The 25,710-nt window shown below is 35.8% G+C and overlaps 1 protein-coding gene across 5 annotated transcripts in view; it reads right to left on the bottom strand.

The window, feature by feature from the left end:
- Positions 1 to 3,833: 3,833 nt before the first annotated feature.
- The window catches only part of LOC135701757 (uncharacterized), a 31,004-nt gene continuing 9,127 nt past the window's right edge, over positions 3,834 to 25,710 (bottom strand). For 3 of the 5 annotated variants that reach the window (XM_065222682.1, XM_065222681.1, XM_065222680.1), the window contains 2 exons: positions 19,802 to 20,320; positions 18,983 to 19,691 (listed from right to left, as the gene is read on the bottom strand). In XM_065222682.1, coding sequence (XP_065078754.1) covers positions 19,449 to 19,691; positions 19,802 to 20,320 — 762 coding nt within the window. In that variant the 3' untranslated portion in view covers positions 18,983 to 19,448. Of the gene's footprint in view, positions 4,076 to 5,470; positions 5,734 to 18,957; positions 19,692 to 19,801; positions 20,321 to 25,710 lie in introns of those variants that run through there. The other 2 variants (XM_065222684.1, XM_065222683.1) reach the window with 2 other exon arrangements.

Raw genomic sequence — 25,710 nt, 5'->3', positions numbered from 1 at the left:
AGTGATGATGGTTTCAAAATTTTCCACGGGGAAGTATACGAGTGCAATCTTAAAATGCTTTTATTTTGTGAATGGAGCATTTTATTTAAATCTGGTTAGTGCTACGTTAGTAGAAAACTTCAGGACTACTCAATAGACATATAATACAGAAAACTTAATTTCTTTTCAGATTTTTAGGTGTAAACATAGACTTCCGCTTTTCTACCACTGTAGCAGTAACCAGATTAAAAAAAATGCTCCATTTTCAAAATAAAAGCATTTTAAGATTGCACTCGTATACTTCCCCGTGCAAAATTTTGAAACCATCATCACTTTCATAGTTCTTCTATTCTCCACGAGTGCCAACTTTGATTTGCCAATAGGCTGCTAAATTTTGAGATTATAGGGAGATGTCGTCAAATTGTTAAATCAACACTTATTAGTGTTTATGTTGTTTAAATGCATCCAAAACATCAGTTTTGCAATAAACGCCAACATTACCTAACGGAATAATTGATCAGACCATTATTCCGCAAGGAAAGTGAAATAGCATTCAGAATGCGCCACCTTCATGTCGATCACGATACTAATGTTATCGATCTTTCCTTTACCGATTTCTTTTGAACTGCGTACCCGCATAAACGCGAACCATCACATGACCTTACCGATAATGGTTATAAATTGTTTATAATCTCTGCTAAACTTCAACTGAAATGGTTATGGAACTTTACATGAACGTTTGTGTGATAAAGTTTTAACCTTATGTATTATAGTTTTTTGGAAGCGGACCTTACAAATAATGGGTTGTTAAGAACCATTACCATTCCAAATTCTTGTTTTCTCCATACATTTTCGGAAAGAGAACTATATTAGAACGTTTCTACTTATGGTTTGAGAACATGGTTATGGTTACTGGGTCAAGAAATGCTGAGGAAAAGTAATTTCTTTTGCATTCCCTAATAAAAAATAACCATAAACGAACGATAACCCAAATCATTGAACTATTCCATAAATGGTTTGGATGATACCCAGAACACGTCGTTAAGCAAATTAACCATACAATTTTTATTAGGGTTCCGTGTCCTATCCCGTAGCACGTAAAAACGTCATTACTTTTCAGCTGCGTACCAGGCTTTATTGTTGTCAAAAAAGGAACGAGAGATTCGACCCAACGATATAGTTCAGCCCAATAGAGATTAGTGACGTTTAACGCACGCACACAGCGGAAGTAACGCCGCAACGATGCCATATATACAGACTTCTGTACACGAAAAAAGTGGTCACCGCTTTTTAATTTTATCCAAAAAATATCAAATGAAGTATTTTGTGAAGCTACAGTTAATGCAATTACTAGTTAATATATGTAACTATTTTTATATCTACACAGCAAAAAAAGTTGTTGAATATTACATCGAAACTGCTGCAACCAGGTCAATCCATCGGTTGTGTAATATCACATTGTACGATGTACATCGATTTTGCGAACAAAATTACATCCATTGATGTAATATTGTATCTGCTTTTTGCTATTACATCATTATTTCATACATCAGCTTGAATTACGTTGATCGATATTACATTTTTTTTTGCTGTGTATGTAATGGGATTAGAAAAATCGTTAATATAATTAAAGTTACAAGGGTTCAAAAAAGATAGTGTCCACCTTTATCGTGTACAAAAGTCTGTATATCTGGCATCGTTGCAACGCCGTGTAAAGTTGTTTATTATTTTCCTCTGGCTAACATAAAAAATGTATGAAAGTAGACCTGTCAAAATGAGTTTGACATCGATTTGCTATGCATTTTCCTCGGATATTCACTAACACGCTCTCACATTCGCACCAATACAACCGGACGTGAAAATCTCAATAAGTTACTTTTGAGTAAATTGCATATTCTCAAATTTACGTGAATTAAACTTAATTTTGGGTAAAATATACATAAGAGTAGGTAATTTTTTTGCTGGTGTTAAATGGAAACTACTATATGCGATTTACTCAAATTTGAGTTATTGGGCTGAACCCCGGAATTGACCACTTTGTCAAGCAGTTTTGGCGTGACTTTCTACCAGCGATTTCACAAAACTGGACCAACCAATTTCTGTTTTTTTATGAAACGCACAAATGTTGGCTACTTTTCTCGAGGTTCTAGAAGAAAAAATCTCAAAATAATGTTTCATTTCAAAGTTCGAGTGGTAGTAAACGTCATTTTATCTGCTCGAATGAAGTGGTTATTCAAGGGAAAAGTACTTAATTTTGGGTAGTTTTTCATCTCCGTGCACGGTAAGAAAAAAGTACCCAAAATGTTCACGGAACCGAAAAATTACCCAAAATTAAGTTCTTTTCACTCATCTCCCATGTTTGACTCAAATTTGAGAATATCCCCCTCTTTAATTTTCTATAGAATATATATACATCGTTGAAGATCGCCATTCAGAAGAAAAATCGATAGCGATCGTCACCATTTCATGAATAATTTTTCAGATGCTAAAAGCACAAACGAAGTGACAGACGACTAACTGGCGAAGAAATCAATTAAAATAATGTCACAAACGAAGTGACAGACGACTAACTGGCGAAGAAATCCATTTAAATAATGTGGTTCACTGTAATAGATTTTTCTTGGAAGCTTGTGCCATCATCCACCAGATGGGTTAGTTTTTTTGTTTTGATTTGAACAAAGTTGATTTTGTGTACAATGATTCTTTGACAGTGTGCAAAGAGTGCGTATCATTTTGTCATTTTTTTATGCATTTCAGTTTTGAGTAGAGTGAAAGAGATAGAACCAAAACATTCTAGTACATTTGGGGAAAATGCTAGTTCAATCCAATAGTAGTGTTGCCATGTGGTACAATCCAGTAGTAGTGGTGTTGCCATGTAGTACACTGAAAAATTGCAATAGAAGGTTAGTCACCAAAGTTTTCGAGCCGCTCCGTCTGTCACTTCGTTTGTGATTGTACCACATGGCAACACTAAATGTACTAGAATGTTTTGGTTCTATCTCTTTCACTCTACTCTAAACTGATATGCATAAAAAAAATTGTCAAAATGATACACTCTTTGCACACTGTCAAAGATCATATTGCACACAAAATCAACTATGTTCAAATCAAAACCAAAATACTAGCCCATCTGGTGGCTGATGGCACAAGCTTCTAAGAAAATTCTATTACAGCGAACCACATTATTTTAATTGATTTCTTCGCCAGTTAGTCGTCTGTCACTTCGTTTGTGGTTTTAGTTAAGGGTTCGTAAAATCTTCTATATGTTGAATCGATAATAAAATTAAATTCTGCTTACAGCATACCGCCATTATAGAACCGTCACCCTGGTTTGTGGGGGTGAAATTTTCGATATTTCAATGGGTAGTTTTTGTCACAACTCACATGACGTTTTAATGGCATCATCACGCAGTGCATTTGCAGTTTTCAATTGTCATTCTGCTTTTGCAAAACATTAGGCAGTAATATCATTTTCTTCCCATAAATAATATTCATAATCTCAATTTTAAACAGAAATATGTTCAAAAAATCCAACAAGCTTTCGCCGCAGCCTGTGCCCCCATCGGTTGAGCAGATAATGGAAGATTTGGAAACGTTCTGCGTGGAGCATAAACCACTTGAGAAAATACGTTCATTTGACACCAGCAACGCCGAAGAACCCGATATCGAAGATTGGTGGAAAGTATTTGAAACCTACCTGGAAGATCATGAACAGTTTCACAACATGAAGATTGACATTGAAAATCTCAAGAAGAAACTACTTGCTACTCAAAACGAACTTCAAGCAGCCAGAGACAGCATTCAGAGACAGATCGATGAAGATTTGGAGAAAATAAAACTTACCATAAAAAGCTGAGAATCATTATAAGGACCATATTTCGGATTTAATTGTTTATTGTACATAATGTTTAATTTTCCCTCAGTGTTTATTGTTACAGGTTTTATATTCTTTCTCATATTGTTTAAAATGTAATGGTAATGGTAACATAGATACTTTGTAAATATATTTGATGCTCCTCGAAAACATGTTGGTTTCATTGCTAATTATAAGGATAAACATGACCTACGATTGGCGCTAGCCATTTAAACGGGTAGCCTGCAAAATTTAAATAATTTTGAACTTTTTTGGAAACGTAAATAATAACACACAATATCAAACTAAATTATTGATATAAAAGCATCAGTGCAGGCAGACGTGTTTGTATTTTTTAGTAATGAAAGTTCAAATCTACGATGTATCGTGATTCTTTTCCGTTCACCTGAAGATTAGTACATAACTATGACTAATGTTTTGTTTGTGCATCTCCGAAAAAGTCAGCAGTAACCAAGTTCGATGTGGGTAACTTTTTCTAGAAATATCTTTGTTTCGAGCAATTAAGTTGCAGTTACGGGATTTAAAAAAGCTGAACTCAATAATATATCGTGATATAGAGAAAATCGCGTCTACCGTTATGTCCACTGGATCGTGCTGCCGCGAGATGACAAAGTGAATTGATCAGAAAAAGACATTTTTGCGTAACCCGGTGGACGCATAATTGTCCCATGTGCTATGTTCATTAACTACGTAGACAGTTTTTTGGGATTCTTGACCCCCCCCCCCCTCCCCCTGCGTAGACAATTTCCATACATTTTTTTTTTAATTTGTATACGTCGTGGATAATTCCCAACCCCCCCTACAATGTCGACGTAGTTTATGGACTATACATATTGGATGACTTGGGTAGAGAACCGAGGTTTCACCGGACAGTTTTCATCGCGGTTCAGTTAAATGTGTGATTTTTTCATAAATCCGATGTTTATTCGACTGATAAATGTTCAAGAACCAGCATGGGGAAGAAATTACAACATTTAACTTACATCGTGTTTTAAAAAAACTTGGTGAACCCGCGCCGTATTTTCGGCACACCACAGTTTTTAGGCATAGTTCGTGTAAATAGTTCTAATTTCTACGGCAAATTAGTTCTTAAACTTATATGGTTGATTAAACATCGGATTCATGAATAAAATATTAATTTCTGTGAACCGTGACGAAATGTATCGCGCGAGGTCCTTGGAGCCTGCACATAGGACAGTTATAGATCCACCAGCAGCGCAATCATTAAGGAAATTTGCTAACGTGTTTAACATGATCATAGCTTTTATTTGTCGAACACTATTATATGACGGATGTCACTTTTGCGGAAAAATATTGAAATTTTTTCAGTTTCCCTCCGAAAAAATGTGTCCACAACCATGTTTGCAAAACATTTTTTTTATTATTATTTTCAAGATAGAAGTGTTTGTATTTAGGGTGAATAGTGAAAATTTACCATGGTTTACGTCATTGTATCATCTCACGGTAGCGTGAAATGTCCGATTTTGTTGTCCGATAGTAAACATATATCACAACATATTATTTTTGTTTACGGAAACGCATTATAGTATTGTATAGTTTTTAGGTTTCTTGTTCCAACTTCTTTGGAAATAGTTAAAATCATTAAATGAACATTTCTTATTTCCTGAGTATTTGGGAAGTTTCATAGTATCATAGTCATTACTTAGATACATTTTCTCTTATAAGTACTTCAATGTCTTGGTTGAAAGCTAATAACTTTGCCTTTTTCTATTTTTATTAGACATCACACGTAATTTTTTAAAGCACACTGTTTTTGATGTTATCATACACTTTGAAGAATGGATGCATCCAAAAGCCTTGTCAGTACGCGTATTGAAAGTGTGGATCGGTTAAAGTCGCACAACAACTGCATGGATAGCCTATAAAATAAGCCAACAGAAAACAAGTGTTTATGGTCTTTACATGATTATGCTTTTAGAATAGAATTTGAGATACAAGAATGAACTAGATAGGATAAAAACACAAGGGGCTGTTCATTAACTAAGTAGACAATTTTTTTAGATTGTTGAATGGGGGGACAAAGGGGGGGGGGCCTGCGTAGACAATTGTCCATACAAAAAAAATTAAATTTGTATAGGCCGTAGATGATTGCCAAACACCCTCCCCCCCCCCCCCCTAATCTGTCTACGTAGTTTATGAACAGCCCCAAGCAATAATGAACAAAACCTGCATTCGTTATCCACCTTCACCTACCTTCACGTACTTACCAATCAACCGTATAATCTCATTTCAATATTCAATGTGCCCGTTAACCGCTCAATGTCCATTTATTGTTTTCGTTTAATTTAGACAAGACACATAAATTTTCAATAAAATATGTGAAAAAATCGAAAAAAAAGTATAGTTTGTTTTTCATAGTCAGCATTTCCTCCTGACCCGTGGTTGACTCAGTGTGCTCTTGGAACTCTTTAAATTAGTTATTTTTCCAAGTCCGGTCAGTGCACAGTGGACCAGAAATTAAATCTAGCAGGAACAAATCATAACGCTCAGGGATTACATCCAATTGAGTTAACGTCTTCTGCAAATTGTCTTGCGTTAGTTAGGACTATGTTTTGGTGGATAAAAATAGTTCATGTTTTTGCAAAAAGATGGCGCAGCAATACCAACTTTTTTATGCCGCATGCTAGAGGTTTACCATAGAGGTAACTCTAAGACAAGAAGGTCCTGAAGAAACGTGCTCAACTTTTTGGCTCAGCTCTGGTACTATCTTCAGTCCCAAGCTAATCGATGCACCCCTCGAAACATAGGAAAATCCACTAACCCCTCATTTTATCTGTCAAACTTTCATAGCGAATCAAAACAAACATAGTGCAGTACTAGAATTTCGACTAGAATGGGGTACGTTAATCGATTTGCTTGGAACCAATAGGCTAGTCAAAAAGGGAGCCAATTTAAAATCGTTAGTTTCCACCGGTTGGGTTTACTGTCAAAGTTGTAGAACGTAAAACTTTATGAAAAGCGGTACATTTTCACGATGATATGGTAAATTCGTTCAAATGAATACTTTTACTATTTTTCGTCAATCAGTTTTGGTTCAGCCAATGTTGAACAATATTTTTATTTTTAGATGGTAAAAACAATGTCCCACCCATGATTTTATAAAGAATCTAAGTATAAAAAAAAAACTTTTAGGTGAACTGCCCATCGGAAATATGATCTAAAGCCCTGCCAATTTAGAATCAGTACGCTTCTTTTTGTTTACAATCCTGTGCAAAAATTAAAAAAAAGAAAGTTTATGTTTTCTTGAATTGCTACGTGATGGAACAAAAAAGAAGAGACTTAATTATGCACCCTAGATATGAAAACCCGACATGGTCGGGTACTAGGATCGCAAATGAGTTGAAAATGGCCAAAACCATCGTCTTTGCAGTGCTGAAACGTTTGTCTGTTTCCCGGAAGGTGCAACCAAGGCGTCGAAGCGGTACAGTGGACCGGAAACTGCGTCAGAATGTCATGACGGCTTTCAAAGCGAATCCAGGACTTTCGGACGTGGATGTAGCCAACACACTCGGTGCTGTTGGCAGTACAGTTCGGAATATACGCATTCGGGAAGGTTTCTTCAAGAATCGGGGTACTAAGCAACCAAACCAAGCAAAACATTACGACCAAAACGCGGGCCCAAAAGCTGTATGACCAGGTGCTGACCAAATTCAACGGAAGCATCCTTGTGGAAGATACTTCCGGAATAGAACTTTTGTGTTGACAGGGGTTGCGGAGATGTTTCCAAGAAATATAAATTTGTTTTTGCGGACATGTTTGCCGGTAAGCTGATGATCTGGCAGAGAACCTGCAGCTGTGGCCAGAAGACTCCGATTTTTATCACAGCCAACAATATGAACGGACAGATATACATCAACGAATGCCTGAAAAAACGTATATTGCTGTTCATTACGGCCCCATCGGCCCCGTCAAGAATCGGCGAGTTGCCACTACAGTAAGAATACGCAACAGTGGTTTCGCCCTGCATAAACGATAACCATAAGAAGCACCTAACCACCAATTCAGAATATCATCCCAACTATATGTGGTATGGTCGCACCATCTATGCTATCGTTTGTGTATGGTACCCGTTTATAAGGGGCGATAATGGAGTAGATGTCATTGAGAAAATGATGAACCCCCCAAACTGCCCGGGTTTCCGCCCAATCGAAATGTATTGGGGTATCATCAAAGCTCAACTGAAGAAGAGTGGAAAAATGGCTATTTAGGATGCTATTTCAATGGCCAGACTCTGGATATAATCAGCCGGTAAGGTTTACCAGCAGCTTGAATAAGTTTCACTGAGATCTCAGCAAAAGTGACATTTCAGTGTCAACATTTCAAAGAGGCGTAATTGCTTATGTAAACAATGGCTTTAGCCGTCGATATCTCGCAAATAAATGCGAAACAAATAAATAAATAAATAAAATCAACAATGCTAGTTTTTAGATGAAACATTACTCTGCCTGTTGGTGTCATTAATTTTCATGAATGTGCCTTTTTTTCGCGAAAATCGATGGATAAATCCTGGGTTTCTTCCCTACTCCACTGTCGTATATCAAATGATAACGAGTGACTCAATTAACAATGAAAATGAGCTTCGAATGAGAAAGGGGCTCTTCAAATCACAAACGAAGTGACAGACGACTAACTAGCGAAGAAATCAATTAAAATAATGTGGTTCGCTGTAATAGAATTTTCTTAGAAGCTTGTGCCATCAGCCACCAGATGGGCTAGTATTTTTGTTTTGATTTGAACATAGTTGATTTTGTGTGCAATATGATCTTTGACAGTGTGCAAAGAGTGTATCATTTTGTCATTTTTTTTTATGCATTTCAGTTTAGAGTAGAGTGAAAGAGATAGAACCAAAACATTCTAGTACATTTAGTGTTGCCATGTGGTACAATCATAGAGACTAGAAAGTCCCGAAATATCGTGCTCAACTTTTTGGCTCAGCTCTGGTACTCTCTTCGGTCCCAAGCTAATCGATTCACCCCTCGAAATATTGGAAAATTCACTAACCCCTCATTTTATCTGTCAAACTTTCATAGCGAATCAAAACAAACATTGTGTAGTAGTAGAATTTCGACTGGAATGGTGCACGTTAATCGTTTGCTTGGGACCAATAGGCTAGTCAAGTAGTGAGCCAATTTAAAATCGTTAGTTTCGTATTGATTGTTGGTACAATCCAGTAGTAGTGGTGTTGCCATGTGGTACACTGAAAAATTGCAATAGCAGGTGCGTCACCAAAGTTTTCGAGCCGCTCCGTCTGTCACTTCGTTTGTGCTTCAAATTATGGTCATGTGAGAATTCGTTTTCACAGAATTGATGGAATGGTTGTATTGGTTCATCTTCAATCGAATGGTATGAAAATTAACAGCACTGGAAAGAACTTCTGATGAAGAACAATGAGGAGGACCACACAATGGTTGCTGCTGAGAAAAAAGACGATCGCGTGGCACACATCGAGAGTGGCCTGCTTTTGTCGACAGCCGAGTGAAAACTGAAAATTTACTGAAGATCACAGGACACAATTTTTCAATATATATTTTTTAAATGATTAATGATTATGAGACCAATTTAATGCAAACAATTCTCGAGAAAATTTTCATTAGGTCAAAAGTAACAAATTTAAACCATGACTTCTAATATAATTTTTATGGGAACCAGAGCGTACAATTATTGACTTCTTAGGCTGAGTGTGAAAGCACTGCACTATTCAATTCATCAACAATGCTAGTTTTTAGATGAAACATTACTCTGCCTGTTGGTGTCATTAATTTTCATGAGTGAGCCTTGAAAGAGCCAACAAAAACATTCAGTCACTCACGAACAGGCGAAACGCACCGCTTGCCATCGCTCACACAGCATTTAATTCAGGCATTTTTCCATAGAGAATATACACTCAGTCATTCAAAACAAGGATTGGGTGCCATCACGGAAGAAAAACGTGCTGACTGATAATTCGTGATAATTCAGACTCTCACAAGGCAGTGAATAATGAAGCAGATGGCAGTTCATATTCATATGAAAATGACTCATTGAACCTGATTGTTGATTTAAAATTTTGGAATGATTTTGTGTTTACACGTTCGGATTATGTGTGATTTTATATCTTTGCTCAAAAGTATCCTACTTATATAATGCTGGTATTTACAAGTGGATCGTATCGGCAACATAAATGTAAAGGAATTTCAGTTTAAGATTCTCTGAGAAAAGGGGTGTACATCTGAATCAACATTTTTATTTAGCATTCAATAAGAGGAATGTAGTCCGGGAGTGGAACCTCCAAATGTTTTGCTGCGTTGAAATCCTACAAAAACATGTTACAATACTTTTAGAGGATGATGTTTAATACCCCGTTCACATTACAGCCTATATCACGTAATATAGGCTGTCTTGCAATGAGCACTTATACATAGGATTTACAGTGAAAACTAGATGTTTGTGTGCTTATTGCAAGACAGCCTACATCACGTGATATACGCTGTAATGTGAACGGGGTATAACAGAGATTAATTAACAGAACGAGTATTTCATATTTAATTCCGTCAACCGCTATTCACATAACAGCCCCATGTCCTGTAAAATTTTTAATCCCACAGACATACATACATAACACATGAAATATTTCACACTGTAAAACATCTTAGCTAAAACACTAATGCCATCTGTTGAGTACACTATGACGGGTAGTACGCTCAACAGATGGCGGTAGTGTGAAAACATCAAACGCAAGGGAATTGATTATGCGCGCCACAGTTGGCGGTACTACCAACCAAAGTCAATGTTATACCACAAACGAAGTGACAGACGACTAACTGTCGAAGAAATCAATTAAAATAATGTGGTTCGCTGTAATAGAATTTTCTTAGAAGCTTGTGCCATCAGCCACCAGATGGGCTAGTATTTTTGTTTTGATTTGAACATAGTTGATTTTGTGTGCAATATGATCTTTGACAGTGTGCAAAGAGTGTATCATTTTGTCATTTTTTTTATGCATATCAGTTTAGAGTAGAGTGAAAGAGATAGAACCAAAACATTCTAGTACATTTAGTGTTGCCATGTGGTACAATCAACAATCAATACGAAACTAACGATTTTAAATTGGCTCACTACTTGACTAGCCTATTGGTCCCAAGCAAACGGTTAACGTATCCCATTCTAGTCGAAATTCTAGTACTACGCAATGTTTGTTTTGATTCGCTATGAAAGTTTGACAGATAAAATAAGGGGTTATTGGTTTTTCCTATGTTTCGAGGGGTGAATCGATTAGCTTGGGACCGAAGAGAGTACCAGAGCTGAGCCAAAAAGTTGAGCACGTTATTTCGGGACCTTCTAGTCTTAGAGTTACCTCTATGGTACAATCTATTAGTAGTGTTGCCATGTGGTACAATCCAGTAGTAGTGGTGTTGCCATGTGGTTAGTTTAGTTTTCGAGCCACTCCGTCTGTCACTTCGTTTGTGGTTATACCGTGGACCCCCGGTAATATGACCGGTTTTAATCTGAACACTTTTTAATTTGAACCCCGCTTATCTGCACGGCGTGCAAACTAAAAATTGCCTAAACGTAATTTTGCACATGGAACGGAGTAAAGCGAAATGGAACATTGCAAAACGGAACGCAGAATCAAAACAAAACAGCAAATAAGGCAACCAGAAACACGCTGATAGGGTTACTAGAAGTTCAAATTAAAAATGGACCCCGTTAATATGAATGAGGTGTCGTTCAGATTAGCGGGGATCCACGGTAATAAGAGTCCCGCCAAGAGTGAAGCCAGAAGTACCAATCGAACTGACAAGCGGGGACCAAACAAGCAAAGTAAATAAACATTATTGTTCCCACAGCCAGTGAACTACAAGTATTGCATTCATTACTGACAATATTTTAGTAATTTTAGATGAAAAACTTTTCTTCGCTTTATTTAGTACATTGTGGTATTTATAAGTTATACCAAGTACTTGTTTGAACATTTTTCAGGTTCTATAATTGTTTTTGTCTCCCAGAAGCTCCGTTACCGACATGAAATTTTTCACTTCTGAATGAAAGTCATCCGATGCTAACGCAAAAAATCTGGTTGCCGTTTACTCTGACGAAAAATAAATCACAAACAGTGCTGCTTGTTCGCAACATTTTATCTTGGCGGGACCACAAACGAAGTGACAGACGGAGTGGCTCGAAAACTTTGGTAACGAACCTGCTTTTGCAATTTTTCAGTGTACCACATGGCAACACTGCTACTGGATTGTACCAACAATCAATACGAAACTAACGATTTTAAATTGGTTCACTACTTGACTAGCCTATTGGTCCCAAGCAAACGATTAACGTACCCCATTCTAGTCGAAATTCTAGTACTACGCAATGTTTGTTTTGATTCGCTATGAAAGTTTGACAGATAAAATGAGGGGTTATTGGTTTTTCCTATGTTTCGAGGGGTGAATCGATTAGCTTTGGTCCGATGAGAGTACCAGAGCTAAGCCAAAAAGTTGAGCACGTTATTTCGGGACCTTCTAGTCTTAGAGTTACCTCTACGATTGTACCACATGGCAACACTAAATGTACTAGAATGTTTTGGTTATATCTTTTTCACTCTACTCAAAACTGAAATGCATAAAAAATGACAAAATGATACACTCTTTGCACACTGAATTTTCATTGCACACAAAATCAACTTTGTTCAAATCAATACAAAAATACTAGCCCATCTGGTGGATGATGGCACAAGCTTTTAAAAAATTTTATTACAGTGAACCACATTATTTTAATGGATTTCTTCGCCAGTTAGTCGTCTGTCACTTCATTTGTGGCGGGACTCTTATTAGAGCATCGACTCTGTTCAATGAACAACGTTCGAGAGTTATGTCTGTTTGTCGTGTTAATCCTGTTTGCAAATAGTGGCAATATCTGTCATTAACCTGCCAGCAATCGTGCACCAGCGCATTGAGTGCACGCGTAAAAAACACACTATTAAAAAATGATTTTTAACAAAAAAATTATTGGATATTAAAATAATATATATACATCACTAGAACGAGTAAGAATTCATCCTGAAATACAATTGAATCCCGAATCAATTAGAGTTAAGATTTCTTTTTTATTCGCTTGCAAAAACACCGCTTATTTTTTGGTGATTTGAAGTGACTACTCTTGGGTTAATACAAAATTAATAACGTAGAATTAAATTGATAATACTCGCTCTTTAAGCCCTTACGTGTCTTCCAGTAACATCTTAGTATCATAATTTTAAAAGATTAATTGTTAATTTTTGATTTAGTTATAGTTAGAAAGGTTCATGTTTGTGCAAAATAAAACACCACATCTACTATGGATATTTTTAACGCCTTTAAACAAATTCATAATTGAATGAAAGTTTTCTTAACCTACCATTGTATGGCAAGCTCAATAATAATGCTATAATATTTATTGAGCTATTATTGCTCAATAATAGCTACTAAAGGAAATCGAGAGAATTTCAACAGAAAATATCTACTGATCAGGAATCAATTCCACTGCACGCAGCATCGTTTGCATCATAAGCGGAAGTTTTAGGCTTGCTACACAAGGCTCAATGCTAATGTTACTAAATACTTTATTTTTCAAGAAAAAAAAAAACAAAGATTTTTACTACCATATTGGCAAATCAAAGTTGGCACTCGTGGAGAATATAAGAACTATGACAGTGATGATTGTTTCAAAATTTTTCACGGGGAGGTATACGAATGCAATCTTAAAATGATTTTATTTTGCAAATGGTGCATTTTATTTAATTCTGGTTGCTGCTTCTCTTCTTCTTCGCATTTCAAGCTTATTGCATATCGCATATTAGCTTATTGCGTGCTCTCAACTTAGTGTTCTAGATGCACTTCCACAGTTATTAATTGAGAGCTTTCGATGCCTGTACCATTTTTGCATTGGTATAATTGTGTGGCAAGTCCAATCATACTTCTATGCCCAGGGAAGTCGAGAAATTTTCCAACCCGAAAAATTCCTAGACATGGTCTTGCTTTGTAGCTGCGCCTTTACCAACTGAGCTAAGGGAGGGTTGCTGCTACAGTGGTAGAAAAGCTGAAATCTATGAATACACCTACAAATCTGAAAATATATTATTTTTTATATATTATATGTCTATTGAGTATGCTTTTAGTTTTCTACTAACGTAGCATTAACCAGATTAAAATAAAATGCTTCATTTGCAAAATAAGCATTTTTTAAGATCACACTCATACTTCTTCTATTCTCCACGAGTGCCAACTTTGATTTGCCAAATTAATTGTTATGATCCTCAAATTTATTTGCTTGGCAACAAATGGTTTGACTATTTTTGATAGGTTTAATAATAACAAAAATATTACAATCCCCAAAATATTCTTCGCAGTTACAGCCCAACTGAAAATGTACCCCTGTCAACCAGACTGCATTTCAAAGTTGTTTTTTTTTTGTATTTCAAAGTTGTTTTTTATATCTGTATATATCCGCAAACAAATCGAATGCCAGCCAAAATATTGCTTGTGTCTACACAAAAAGGAGATCATACACGTGCAAATATAAACCTACTTTGTAAGCGATTCATCATCATATACAACTTAATCTGTTATAAACAATTCAGTTTGGCAAGTCTTACGTGATTTAATTTCTAGTAGAATTTTCTACTCTTGTACTAATAGAAATGATAAATCGTATAAAGGTCAAAAGTTTGCATCATACACCATGAATCATAAACATCATGTGATGAAATTCATTCTTATATGCAATTTGTACTAAATCTGTACAAATATATTACAAACAGAATTGTACATACGACTTCTGATTGTCTGGGACGCCTGTCCTTGACAGTTATTAGTTGGAAACTTTCTTTTTTAATTTGCAGGGTGGTAACTACACCTGAAAACCCCCTTTCAGATTCACATTAACTTGCACGGTTCGAAAAAGTAGTGTAAATTTCTGTTCAATATGATGCACATAAAAGGAGCGTCACATCTCATCTAAGTTTACATTATAAATCGTGTTAAGTTCTGAGACATTTGATGAAATGTTGCAAATATTGTATACGAAAGCCCATATTTGTAAACAACATTGCTTACAAGTTGCTCGTTTGCGTGAAATGAAACACAAGTTTACGTGAATGAATGTTTACATCACAATTATAATTCAGATTTTTTTGCTGTGTGAGCCCTTGTTAAATTCCAGACGACTTTCTTGATTTCCTTGATAAGACTCCACCGTCCCTGGGTCTGTTTCGGCTGCGGCTGCATACGCTTACAGCACAAACGAAGTTTGTGCTTACAGGTATCGTGTACATCCCTTCGTATACCTTATGAAAAATTCATGTACATTTCTGTGATATAAAGCGCACACGTTATAAACGCTAGATTTGGCGTAATTTTACACAACATTTCATGTAAATTTAAGCGCAATATCGCAAAAATAAGCAGTATAGTATACAAGCTTGTAAGCAATTTCGTTGTTTATGCTAGCATAGCTCAAAATAATCGAGAGGAGATTTTACGCGACAGTTAAAATTCAGATTTTTTTTTCTGTGTAGTATATGTCCGACTCTCCACTTCCACTTCCGTGCTCGGATTTCACACATATAGAAATAAATATTTTTACACGTGGCGTAATTCATCTTTGATGTAAATCATAGAACGTAAACACAGATTTCATGTAAAATTAAGTGTTCCTAAACCGAAGCATACGCAAAACGACGAAAAGTGTGTTTGATTATACCACAGACAGACAAACAAATTAGTACCGCTGTACTCCTTTAATCTAGTACATCAAAAAGTACAATTTGTGGTACTAGATTAAAGCAGTACAACCATAGAGGTAACTCTAAGACCACTGGGTCCCGAAGAAAATCATTATTATTTTTGGCTCACTCAGTACCAGAACAACGGTCCCAAGCAGTCCCAAGCTATTTCACTCACCCCTGCATGTTCTAGCATGAACTAGCATTTTAACCGAATGTACTAGAATGTTTTGGTTCTATCTCTTTCACTCTACTCAAAACTGAAATGCATAAAAAAATGACAAAATGATACGCACTCTTTGCACACTGTCAAAGAATCATTGTACACAAAATCAACTTTGTTCAAATCAAAACAAAAAAACTAACCCATCTGGTGGATGATGGCACAAGCTTCCAAGAAAATTCTATTACAGTGAACCACATTATTTTAATTGATTTCTTCGCCAGTAAGTCGTCTGTCACTTCGTTTGTGCTATTGGTCCCAAGCAAACAATTAACGTACCCTATTCTAGTTGAAATTCTAGTACTACGCAATGTTTGTTTTGATTCGCTATGAAAGTTTGACAGATAAAATGAGGGGTTATTGGTTTTTCCTATGTTTCGAGGGGTGATTCGACAAGCTTGGGACCGAAGATAGTACCAGAGGTGAGCCAAAAAGTTGAGCACGTTTCTTCGGGATATACTTGTCTTAGAGTTACCTCTATGGTACAACATTGAATGTATGTCTGTACAAGGTATTAAATTGATTTTCTCCTCTCTTCTGATTCTTATGTCATTAGAGCTGCTTGCCAAGGTTGCAAATACTCATTTCAGCTAAAACAATGTTTTTTTTTTAATTATGAAATAATTAGATGCCATGATCATATTTTGAATTGGTAGGATACAAGAAGAGGTTGCAAAGAATGTGTTTGACATATTAAACCTGTTTATTTCACTTTATGAGGGTCACAATCAGCGATTTTTCACACACTCACTCACTCACTCACTCACTCACTCACTCACTCACTCAGCGATCAGCAAATCGCTGATTGTGACTCATAGAAAGCAAAATTTACAGGTTTTATGTTTCAAACGCATACTTTGTAACCTTTTCTTGTAAGTTACAAGTAAAACATGCCATCATACCATCTTTTGGTTTTATTATTCCGAAAAACATTATTTTAGCTGAAATGAGTATTTGCAACCTTGCCGCTTGCATGTGTCGGTCTCAGGGAACCGACATTTACATGTCTTTTTCGTAGTATATGTGGTATTCGATCAGGTATTCGGGGTTCACACCAAAATGTTTCCTGATTTTCGGCCTTTTACTACCTAACAAGTGGCCGACAAGGTGTTTGAGCGAAATTTAGAAATTGAAAAGCTTTATATTCCTTTTCTTCTTCTTCTTCGCATTTCAAGCTTATTACTTATCACATATTAACTTATTGCGTGCTCGCAACTTAGTGTTCTAGATGCACTTCCACAGTTATTAATTGAGAGCTTTCGATGCCTGTACTATTTTTGCATTAGAACAATTCAAGAACAACATGTGAAAAGGGCATACAAGCTTTTTGTAAACAAACCTTCTTATGACCTTTTCTCGCCACCCATATGACACCAACGCAAACCATTAACATCACCTGATAGGGGAAGCTTTCCCCTTCTCAATGATGTTGTTAGTTTGCGTGGGCGACCCTCGGTTGTTGAGAAGAGGGCCTACAAAGGTTTGTTTAGAAAAAGCTTGTATGCTCTTTTCACATGTGGCTCTTGAATTGTGTGGCAAGTAAAATCATACTCTATGTTCAGGGAAGTCGAGAAATTTTCCAACCCGAAAAATTCCTATATTGGACCGGGAAGCGAACCCAGCCACCTCCAGCATGGTCTTGTTTTGTAGTGCGCCTTTACCGACTTATAGCTAAAGGAGCCATTGACTGAACTTGATAACGGCCGAATATTTGGTGCATCACTAGTTTTATGTCTACATTACATTATACTACATTTTTTTCAATTCATGTATTTAAAAAGGCCTATCGCGGGAGCTTGATTGAGCAATGATTTTTTATCTTTTTTTATTTCGTGTTCTGTCTACACACAGAGTTTAGATTACCGAAATCGGTAAAATTTTACTGGGTTTTTAGTTGTCTTTAGAAAAATAAAAATAAAAACTGGTTTATTTTTATTTTTTACATATTTTCCCAATATTTTTTGAAAAATCAAAACGTAATTATTTGTTACAGAGCTTTCCCTTAACGTCTTCATTAGAAATTTACATTGTAGACGTTAACTCCTGCCCAGAAGTACTAACGTGACTAAATAATAATAAAAAAAAGCGATAGTGGTGCTTTGTACAGCTACAGTTGATGTTAGTTGAACCAAATAAATACACGGTGTCTTGCGTTGAAAATAAGGTTAATTAAAGACAAAACAAACACATTCTAGCGATAGATTGGTTAAACGAAGAAAAGTTGACCGACTAAGCCTAGAAAAATTGATCATTATTTGCTTTAGATGGTGCTGATGATAGAAGGATGTGCGATTTCGGAATTAATTGTACACGTGATTTTATATTGAACATGAAGGTTTTATTAGCCACCGTTTTTGCCTTTTTTATCTACTTTTTATTGGGTATGACGTTTTAACAAATTTTTCCGATGCAACTGCTAATACTGTATACTAACTATTCACATTATCAAACCCTTCTAATCCGAGTACATTTCACAAAATAACATATTAACTTTAAAATGAGCAAATACATATGGAAAAGATATTTAAAAGTAGCTTATCGTGGACGGAATTATTTCTTACTAAGTACTTCAAGAAGATACACTAGTTGGTAATTTAAAATCGCAGATCGGATAACATTACTGAAACAAGTAGTTCGTTTCAAAGCATTAGTCAACAAATTTTAAGTACACCGTCGTGAGTGATAGTGAAGCGTACTGTTCTTAAATTACTATTCAGTTAAGGTACAAACGTCTCTTTTTAAGTACATTCAAATTTTGTTAAAGGCGTGATGTTTCATATCCGTAGGTGTTTTAGTAGAAAGAAAGTCTTACTTGTTAATGTTATTCTAAATTTAAAATAATGATGGGCATCGTATGCACTTTGAAGAACCAAGCTTCAGGGTAATCGATCGAGTTATTTCCAATTGTTCCAAATATAAGTAATTTCAGTTCACTAAAACAATAGGTTAAGATTTTGGCAGATAACAACAGTATTCTTAGGAAACCGTCATCAAGGCACTTTTCACCATGAACCCTGTGTGCATGATTACGTATTAATCACAATAAACCCTCAACCACAAAACATACAACTTCAAACTAACTACAACACAACCATCACCCAGCGAAAACACTAGCACAGTTCAACTTGCCTTGAGGTTTGCATTTGAGGTGGTATTCAATATACTGACAAGGACACTGAAACTGGCGACAGTGGCGAGCGGGTTCAACAGAGGACACATCAAGCAATCCACGCATCGATTCATTACCCCATCTAGAGGCGTATCGCAGCAACAGAAGCAGTCCTCGTTCCTGTAACAAAGCACGTTAATGTCTTTTTTCCGTAAAATCATTTATTTATTGAGGGTTTCAGTATGTAAATTTTGTGATGATAAATTAAGGTAATTCTACTTTAAGTAGATTTTGGTCAGTTATCTTGTGATATACACATATGTGTCACCCGCCACCAAATTCCGATATTCTTAAAGTACTAAAATATTCGTCAGAGGCACAATATGTTAACACTTTTGTACTAATTGTTAGTAGAGTTTTCTAATGATACAGTATGCTTCACTCTAGTTTATCACTTTTAACGTTCGATCTGTTTGGCGCTTATTGACTGTTATTTCTTTTGTAGTAATGATCAGATTTGAAATCCTAATCTTTGTATTCGCTGCCGAAGTGATGCACAACAAACTCGTGGGTCATCTTTTGGTTTTTTATGCAAAAGAACTTCCTCTGCGTACTGGCAAGGGCAATATGCAGTAGGAATATGCCTTGGTGAGGAAACGATTCCATTTTCTTCAATGGTCCAGTCCAGTCGCCTCCGGAGGTAATCCTTACCCCAACGCTGTAGATAGCGTAGGAAAATTTCTTCTGCTCTACCCTAGAGTTTATATTACATTACGTGGAATTTAGGCATTAGATTCAATCACAAAAAATTTTTAAAACCCTTATCACATAAATTTGGTATGTAAAAAAGCTACTGCCACCTACCTGCTTTCTTGATAGTCGAGTAGTGTTGGCTCCTTGAATGACAATATCATTGGTAGTGACATCCAGCCGACTCTCCCAACCAGGCTCAATAGTGTTCCCATTTTGTTCACTTCGTTCGATAAACTCATTCAAGTAGCTAATGCATTGCGATGGTTCAAAGTACATGAAGCAAAGATTTACCTTGTGACACGAAATGTGCCCTCGGTCATCTAACGCCAGCAAGATTTTATGACGTATCAACTGCTTATTTACGCGAGCCATGCAGCGTTCGAGTCCACGGGCAAGCCGCAACTTCACCCACATGCATAAGAAGATCGCTGCTGCGTTAAGGAAAAGCCAACCAACGCCAAGCGAAAATAGCGTGATTCCATATAGGCCTGAAAACAGCAGACCTAATAGCACTACGAACGCAAACAGAATCCACACGACCAATACGCGTTTGTAGCATATGTTATACATGGTGAATCGGTAGTCATTAACAAGAGTTTCCATGGCGTGAACATACTCTTCAACGGTTAGCTGAAAAGCATAAAAAAATTAATGATTATTTTTTTTAAGTCTTGGTTTATAGCCAGCGTCTGGCCAATAGAACGGAGTGTTCAAAATAATGAATAATCCAAATTAATGTTGGATTCGTTCATTTGATGAATGGTGTGGGATCCTTAACCGTACTAAATATTTCTCACAGCAGTATTAGGTTTTGCAGCGTAACGTCTCGAATGAACTCAGTGTTAATCGGATGAACTTTTTGATAGTTCAGTGGTACTGTTTACAAGCAGTTAATTTTTTTTTGAAAAAAAAGCAATTTGGCAAGGATTTTTGATCTAATTTTTTTTTTGACGGGTCTGAACAAAAAATTAAACATTTGTGTCAAAGATGACTTCTGAATTTATTCACCTTTCCATAAGTACCGTTGGATTTGATAAATAGTCACAAATTGTTGAGACATTGTTCAAAATCTAATACTGCTTCTTGATTCGAAATTCGCCCTAACGCATTGAAACGCCATTAGATTTGCTTCGTCCTACAGATAAACGTAGAAAAAGGGGAATCGCTAGGAGCGCATCTTTTGTTATGAGAACAATGAGCGTTAATATTCATACAATGCGTTCTAATAGAGTTTTTGTTGTAGCTAATGAACCAACGCATCGACCAATGAACCAACGATTTGTGCACCGTGAAATCATTGATATTATTGAACTTTTCTGATCGATAGAACGGAAATAGGCGAATACGACAAAGTAGCGCTCTACCCTATTTGAATTTTAATTTGAAAATTATTGAGAAAATGCGCGTTAAAGGATGTTGTTAGTGGACATTGCAGAAGTGTGGTTTACATCTCACTGCAGTCTAAAAAATTATCGAGAAAATCTACCCAAGAAAAAATCGACGAAGTCCACGTAAACAGTACCACTAAACTGTCATCCGATTGAGGTTAACCCCGCCGGTACAAAACCTTATAGGGAACTGCATCGTCAAGTTAACCTAACTTTTATTGGCATCTTGTAGTGGTTTGTTTACATTGTTTACTCTGCTATTATTTTGAACAATTTTACCTGGTGTCTCACTTTCCGGCAGGTACTTCCAAACATTGTAATCGTAAAATTGAACATAATTGTAGTTCTTTGGCAAACGCTTCTTTTTTTTTTTTTTTTGGTATTAAGCTAGAGCAGCTTAATTTTCAAGACTTGACCCAATTTTGCTTCTATCTTTGACAATACAGCATCAGGACTAGACTATGTTGGCCGCTTGAACACTGGATTCCGTATGTATTGTTTCAAGATAGTTATAGAAAAAATGCTGTGACGTGTGCGCGTAGATACATCCGCGTAGTAAACCGATTGAATAAGTAAATCCGTTTCGAACGAAATATCTAAATTATGTAAGTTACGAAAACCGCGCGAATTCTGAAAGCCGTGCGAGAACCGAAGCAAGAAAAAAGGCTTATTATCGTTAAAAGAGTGCCACCAAAATAAATGTGATAGCCTATGTTGGCAAGTTGATTAATTTTGGTTTCCTCCCTAAATATTCTACTTATTTTACTGTTGAGCTTTGTTTCAATTTACTTATTTTACCGCACGTATCAATCATTTCAAGATTTCGCGACCGTACCGAACAAATACAGAAGCTCAAAAGTTAAACATGCATCAATACCACATAAGGAAAGATCGATTTTACGTATGGTTTAGTTCATAGATTAACATTGACTGCTGTTTACAAATGTAAGTACTTGAACACTAAGAAATAAGTTAACTCAAATGCTTTAACCGCATATATAAGAGATTTCGCGTATTGAGAGAATTATATAGTAATCGAGTACAACAAACTCAGGGGAATACAATACCTCCAAAAGTTTAAAAGCTATTAATTGTCACATACCTCTACTTTAACTTATTTCCTAAACTATTCCTCTCCTTGTTAATCTGCTAAATGCTATTGGTCTGCCTGCGTTTTCTTTTTAAAGTTCAAGACTAAATAAGAAGATTTATTCTACAACTTTAAAGGTTAGTTGCCTCCCTAAGCGGACCCCCCACATCCTAATTCTTTTGTTTATCTACTTAATGTCATTAGACTTTCTGAAGTTTCTTATTTAAGTTCATTTGATGATTATGATATCTCATTAGTCTAATTTAATAAATTATTAAAAGCTCTAATTCACCTAATCAAGCATAACCCATGCTTTATTAAGTACCTGCACTTGTTCTTGTAATCTAAAATTAAACGTGTTTCAAGTACTTTTGATTTTGACCTATACTTATTTATTATATCTTAGTTTAACCCAGGTAACACCTTCATGTGACTAAAATGCTTCATTTTGAAGTTAGTTTCCTAGCTGATTTTTAAATTATATAGGGTATATGCTCCAATTACGCTCTCACGTTTCCACTATGTCGCACCACAAAAATACATATGGGTATGTTACAATAGAAGCACACCACAGTGGAAATCTCGAGCCATAGTTCAAACACTTATCCCAAATCAAAATGAAGCACATATAAGATTAGTTACAATACCATGTACAAAAATGATGTTTAACATTGTTTCCTGAGTAATACTTCAATGAAAACAACAATGAAAGCTTGTCACGCAAATAGAAGGAGCACTTTCTGAAATATTTCAATAGTATAATTCCCTTGCAAACCCAAATAAATCTATCTGCGTAAAAATAAATAAAATAAGAGTGATTTGCGGCAAAACCCGCCAGTATCACACCCAACGTCAGTGCCTATATGTAAGCGTACTACGACGCGGCTCTCAATTAAAGGAGTAACAAGTGTGATACTATCACTGCTAGACTAGATCTTTGGTTCTCTCATGCAGTGGTTTATCAGAGAGGGGAAGCCTAGTAATCCCCATTGCCTGCCCATGCCGCCATTCTATCGCGGCATGAGCCAGCAACGCCGGTCATAAACCTACCGTCTCCAACACTCCACTATAAAGCATGAAATTAAGCTCGCCCACCAACAGCAAGGTGCAAAAACTAGCCAAAGGGAGGGAAGTTCTTTGGCAAACGTTTCAGCTCAATTTATCATAAGTTAACAAAGTTACATCATGTCAAAGTTGATCATTTTGTATGAAAATCGGCTTGCGCTGCTATTTTATCGAACACAACTGTACCTCAGGTTGAGGTTCGCACTGACAAAAAGTTCGGTTTCGCACTGTGAACTGCAATGGAAAAAGTTTACACTTAATTTCTATTTGGAACTCACATAATATTTTTTCCAATAATAAAAATAATGATTTTTATCTGAATATCACATAACATAAGAAATTCTATGTGAGTAATCATATAAATTTCATTGAAAACATAACGTTTATGTGATTTAGTGGTGCAATGTCCAATTATGGGATCACATGAAAGTTATGTGAAATTCACATGGATATTCTTCACTGGTTATGTGATTTATTTTATGATTGTGGTTCCATCAAATGCGAATTCGCAATAAGGTTCTGTAACCTGACGTCACGATTGATCAATTTTTGGACAGTTCAGTGGTACTGTTTACAAGCACATAGAATTTTTTCAAAAGAAAATAATTTTAAAAATTCCTAATTTTAATTTGAAAAATGCTGAGAAAATGCGTGGTGATAGGATTTTGCTCATGGACATTACAAAAGTGTGATTTTCATCGAGATTGAGAAAATTTACCCAAAAGAAAAAAACTAAGTCCACGTAAACTGAACCTTCATCCGATAGTGGTTAATCCCGACGGTGCCAAACCTTATTAGCAAATGTTGATTTCGCAAAAACAGGGCCTCAAATTGATGTCGACAGTCGGGTTTCAATATTGAGAACTCCGGCGGTGGATATTTACTATTTGTGTCCTTCAAACTAATCTCGCGACTTCTGGTACATTGCTGTTCGAATTTAAATGCAATTTTTGTTCACAGCAGTTCCATTTCACATGACGAATTTTTTTTAAATTTTTTGATCGACCTTCTACGATTATGTTGAAACTTTGCACAGTTGTTTGTTATTGCCCAACATGCAATTTTACATATATGGTTCCCTAGTTTTGCACACGATTAACACTTGAAAAGGGCTTATGCAAAAATGATACGCATCAATAGAAAAATATATATCTCGTGAACAATTTGTTTGATCGAGATGGTGTCTTCGAAGAAGTTGCGGACAAGTATTGTGCCTTTCAAGAAAAAATATACACTGTAAAAAAAATATAATTTTTTTTACAAAAAAAAAATCAAAATTATCAAAAAAAAAAAAAAAAATTACTCAAATTGCATTTTTTTTAAATTATTTTTTATATTTATTTTGTAGTTCAGATAAAGTAATACCTACTGACACTGTGCATTTGCTGCGAAAATCATAAACAAAAAAGTTATGAATAATTGAAGAAATTAGTATTTTCCAAAATACCACCTACAGTTATCGAATATCTTTAAAATAGTGTTAATATTAAAACACATTAAATTTACAACAAAAAAGCTCATAATGCTTAAATTGCCCAAAGTTGTTATTTTCGAGATACTCGTAGGTTAAAGTTCACTTGTCGCATAATTTGAGCAATTTTCACTCTTTTGAGATGTTATTCGTGAGTGTTCAATCTTGAAAGTATTTTTAACAAAAAGCCCAATTAATTTCCTCAAACTTTGCTGTTCACAGTTTTTCAATCATACGCATGGGAAAAGTGTATTTTTCTGTTTGGCCCCATATACGGCTAGCTAGTTTAGCTACTAAATTATATCTTAACTCATGCGTAAAAAAAACCCTACGAGATTTTGATTTTTCTCATGTTAAAATGTTTTAAAAAATCGGATTTTGATGCCATTTGTAATTATAGCATGCTATGGTCCATATAGACATATTTTAAAAATTTCTGTATTTACACCAAAAATTGTGTTTTTTTTAAATATGCCATTCGATTACCTTTAGCTTGAAACGGATAATGTGATTGGAATCAAGTCGATAGGTTGTATCGTTATCGAGAAATCGTTAAATACGTACCGTGTAAATCGCGAAAAACCGTGTAAAAAAAAAACACTGTAAAAAAACCGCGTAAAAAAACCGTGTGAAAAAAGACTTCAGTGTACTGAGAACAAACTCCCTGCTGGACAACGGAACAAGCGTGTTAAGTTAAGTTTTCTTTATTAAGGAGGCTTTCAGCCTGGAGCTGGTTCGCCTCCATACAAGCGTGTTGTGTCACAGCATCGACACGCATTTTGCAGGCTCGGTATTATGCACAGCAAAAAATTAATTTTGATATCACATCAAAGTGGATGCACTTCAATCGTGTCAAAAATATGGTGTAATATTACTAGCCAAGCTGGGCAAAATTATTATTAATACAGTACATGAACTGACATTACGCTGCTTTTTCTGCATTTGTTTATTTTTGTGGCCATTAAAATTACATGAGATTTTCGACATTACTGAAGTGCATCCTCTT

The sequence above is a fragment of the Ochlerotatus camptorhynchus genome, unplaced genomic scaffold (genome assembly GCF_037179485.1).
Source record: "Ochlerotatus camptorhynchus isolate MF236.1 unplaced genomic scaffold, CSIRO-AGI_Acam_v1.1 ptg000176l, whole genome shotgun sequence".
NCBI classification, from domain to species: Eukaryota; Metazoa; Arthropoda; class Insecta; order Diptera; family Culicidae; genus Ochlerotatus; species Ochlerotatus camptorhynchus.
This window is presented reverse-complemented; position numbering and strand designations above follow the sequence as displayed.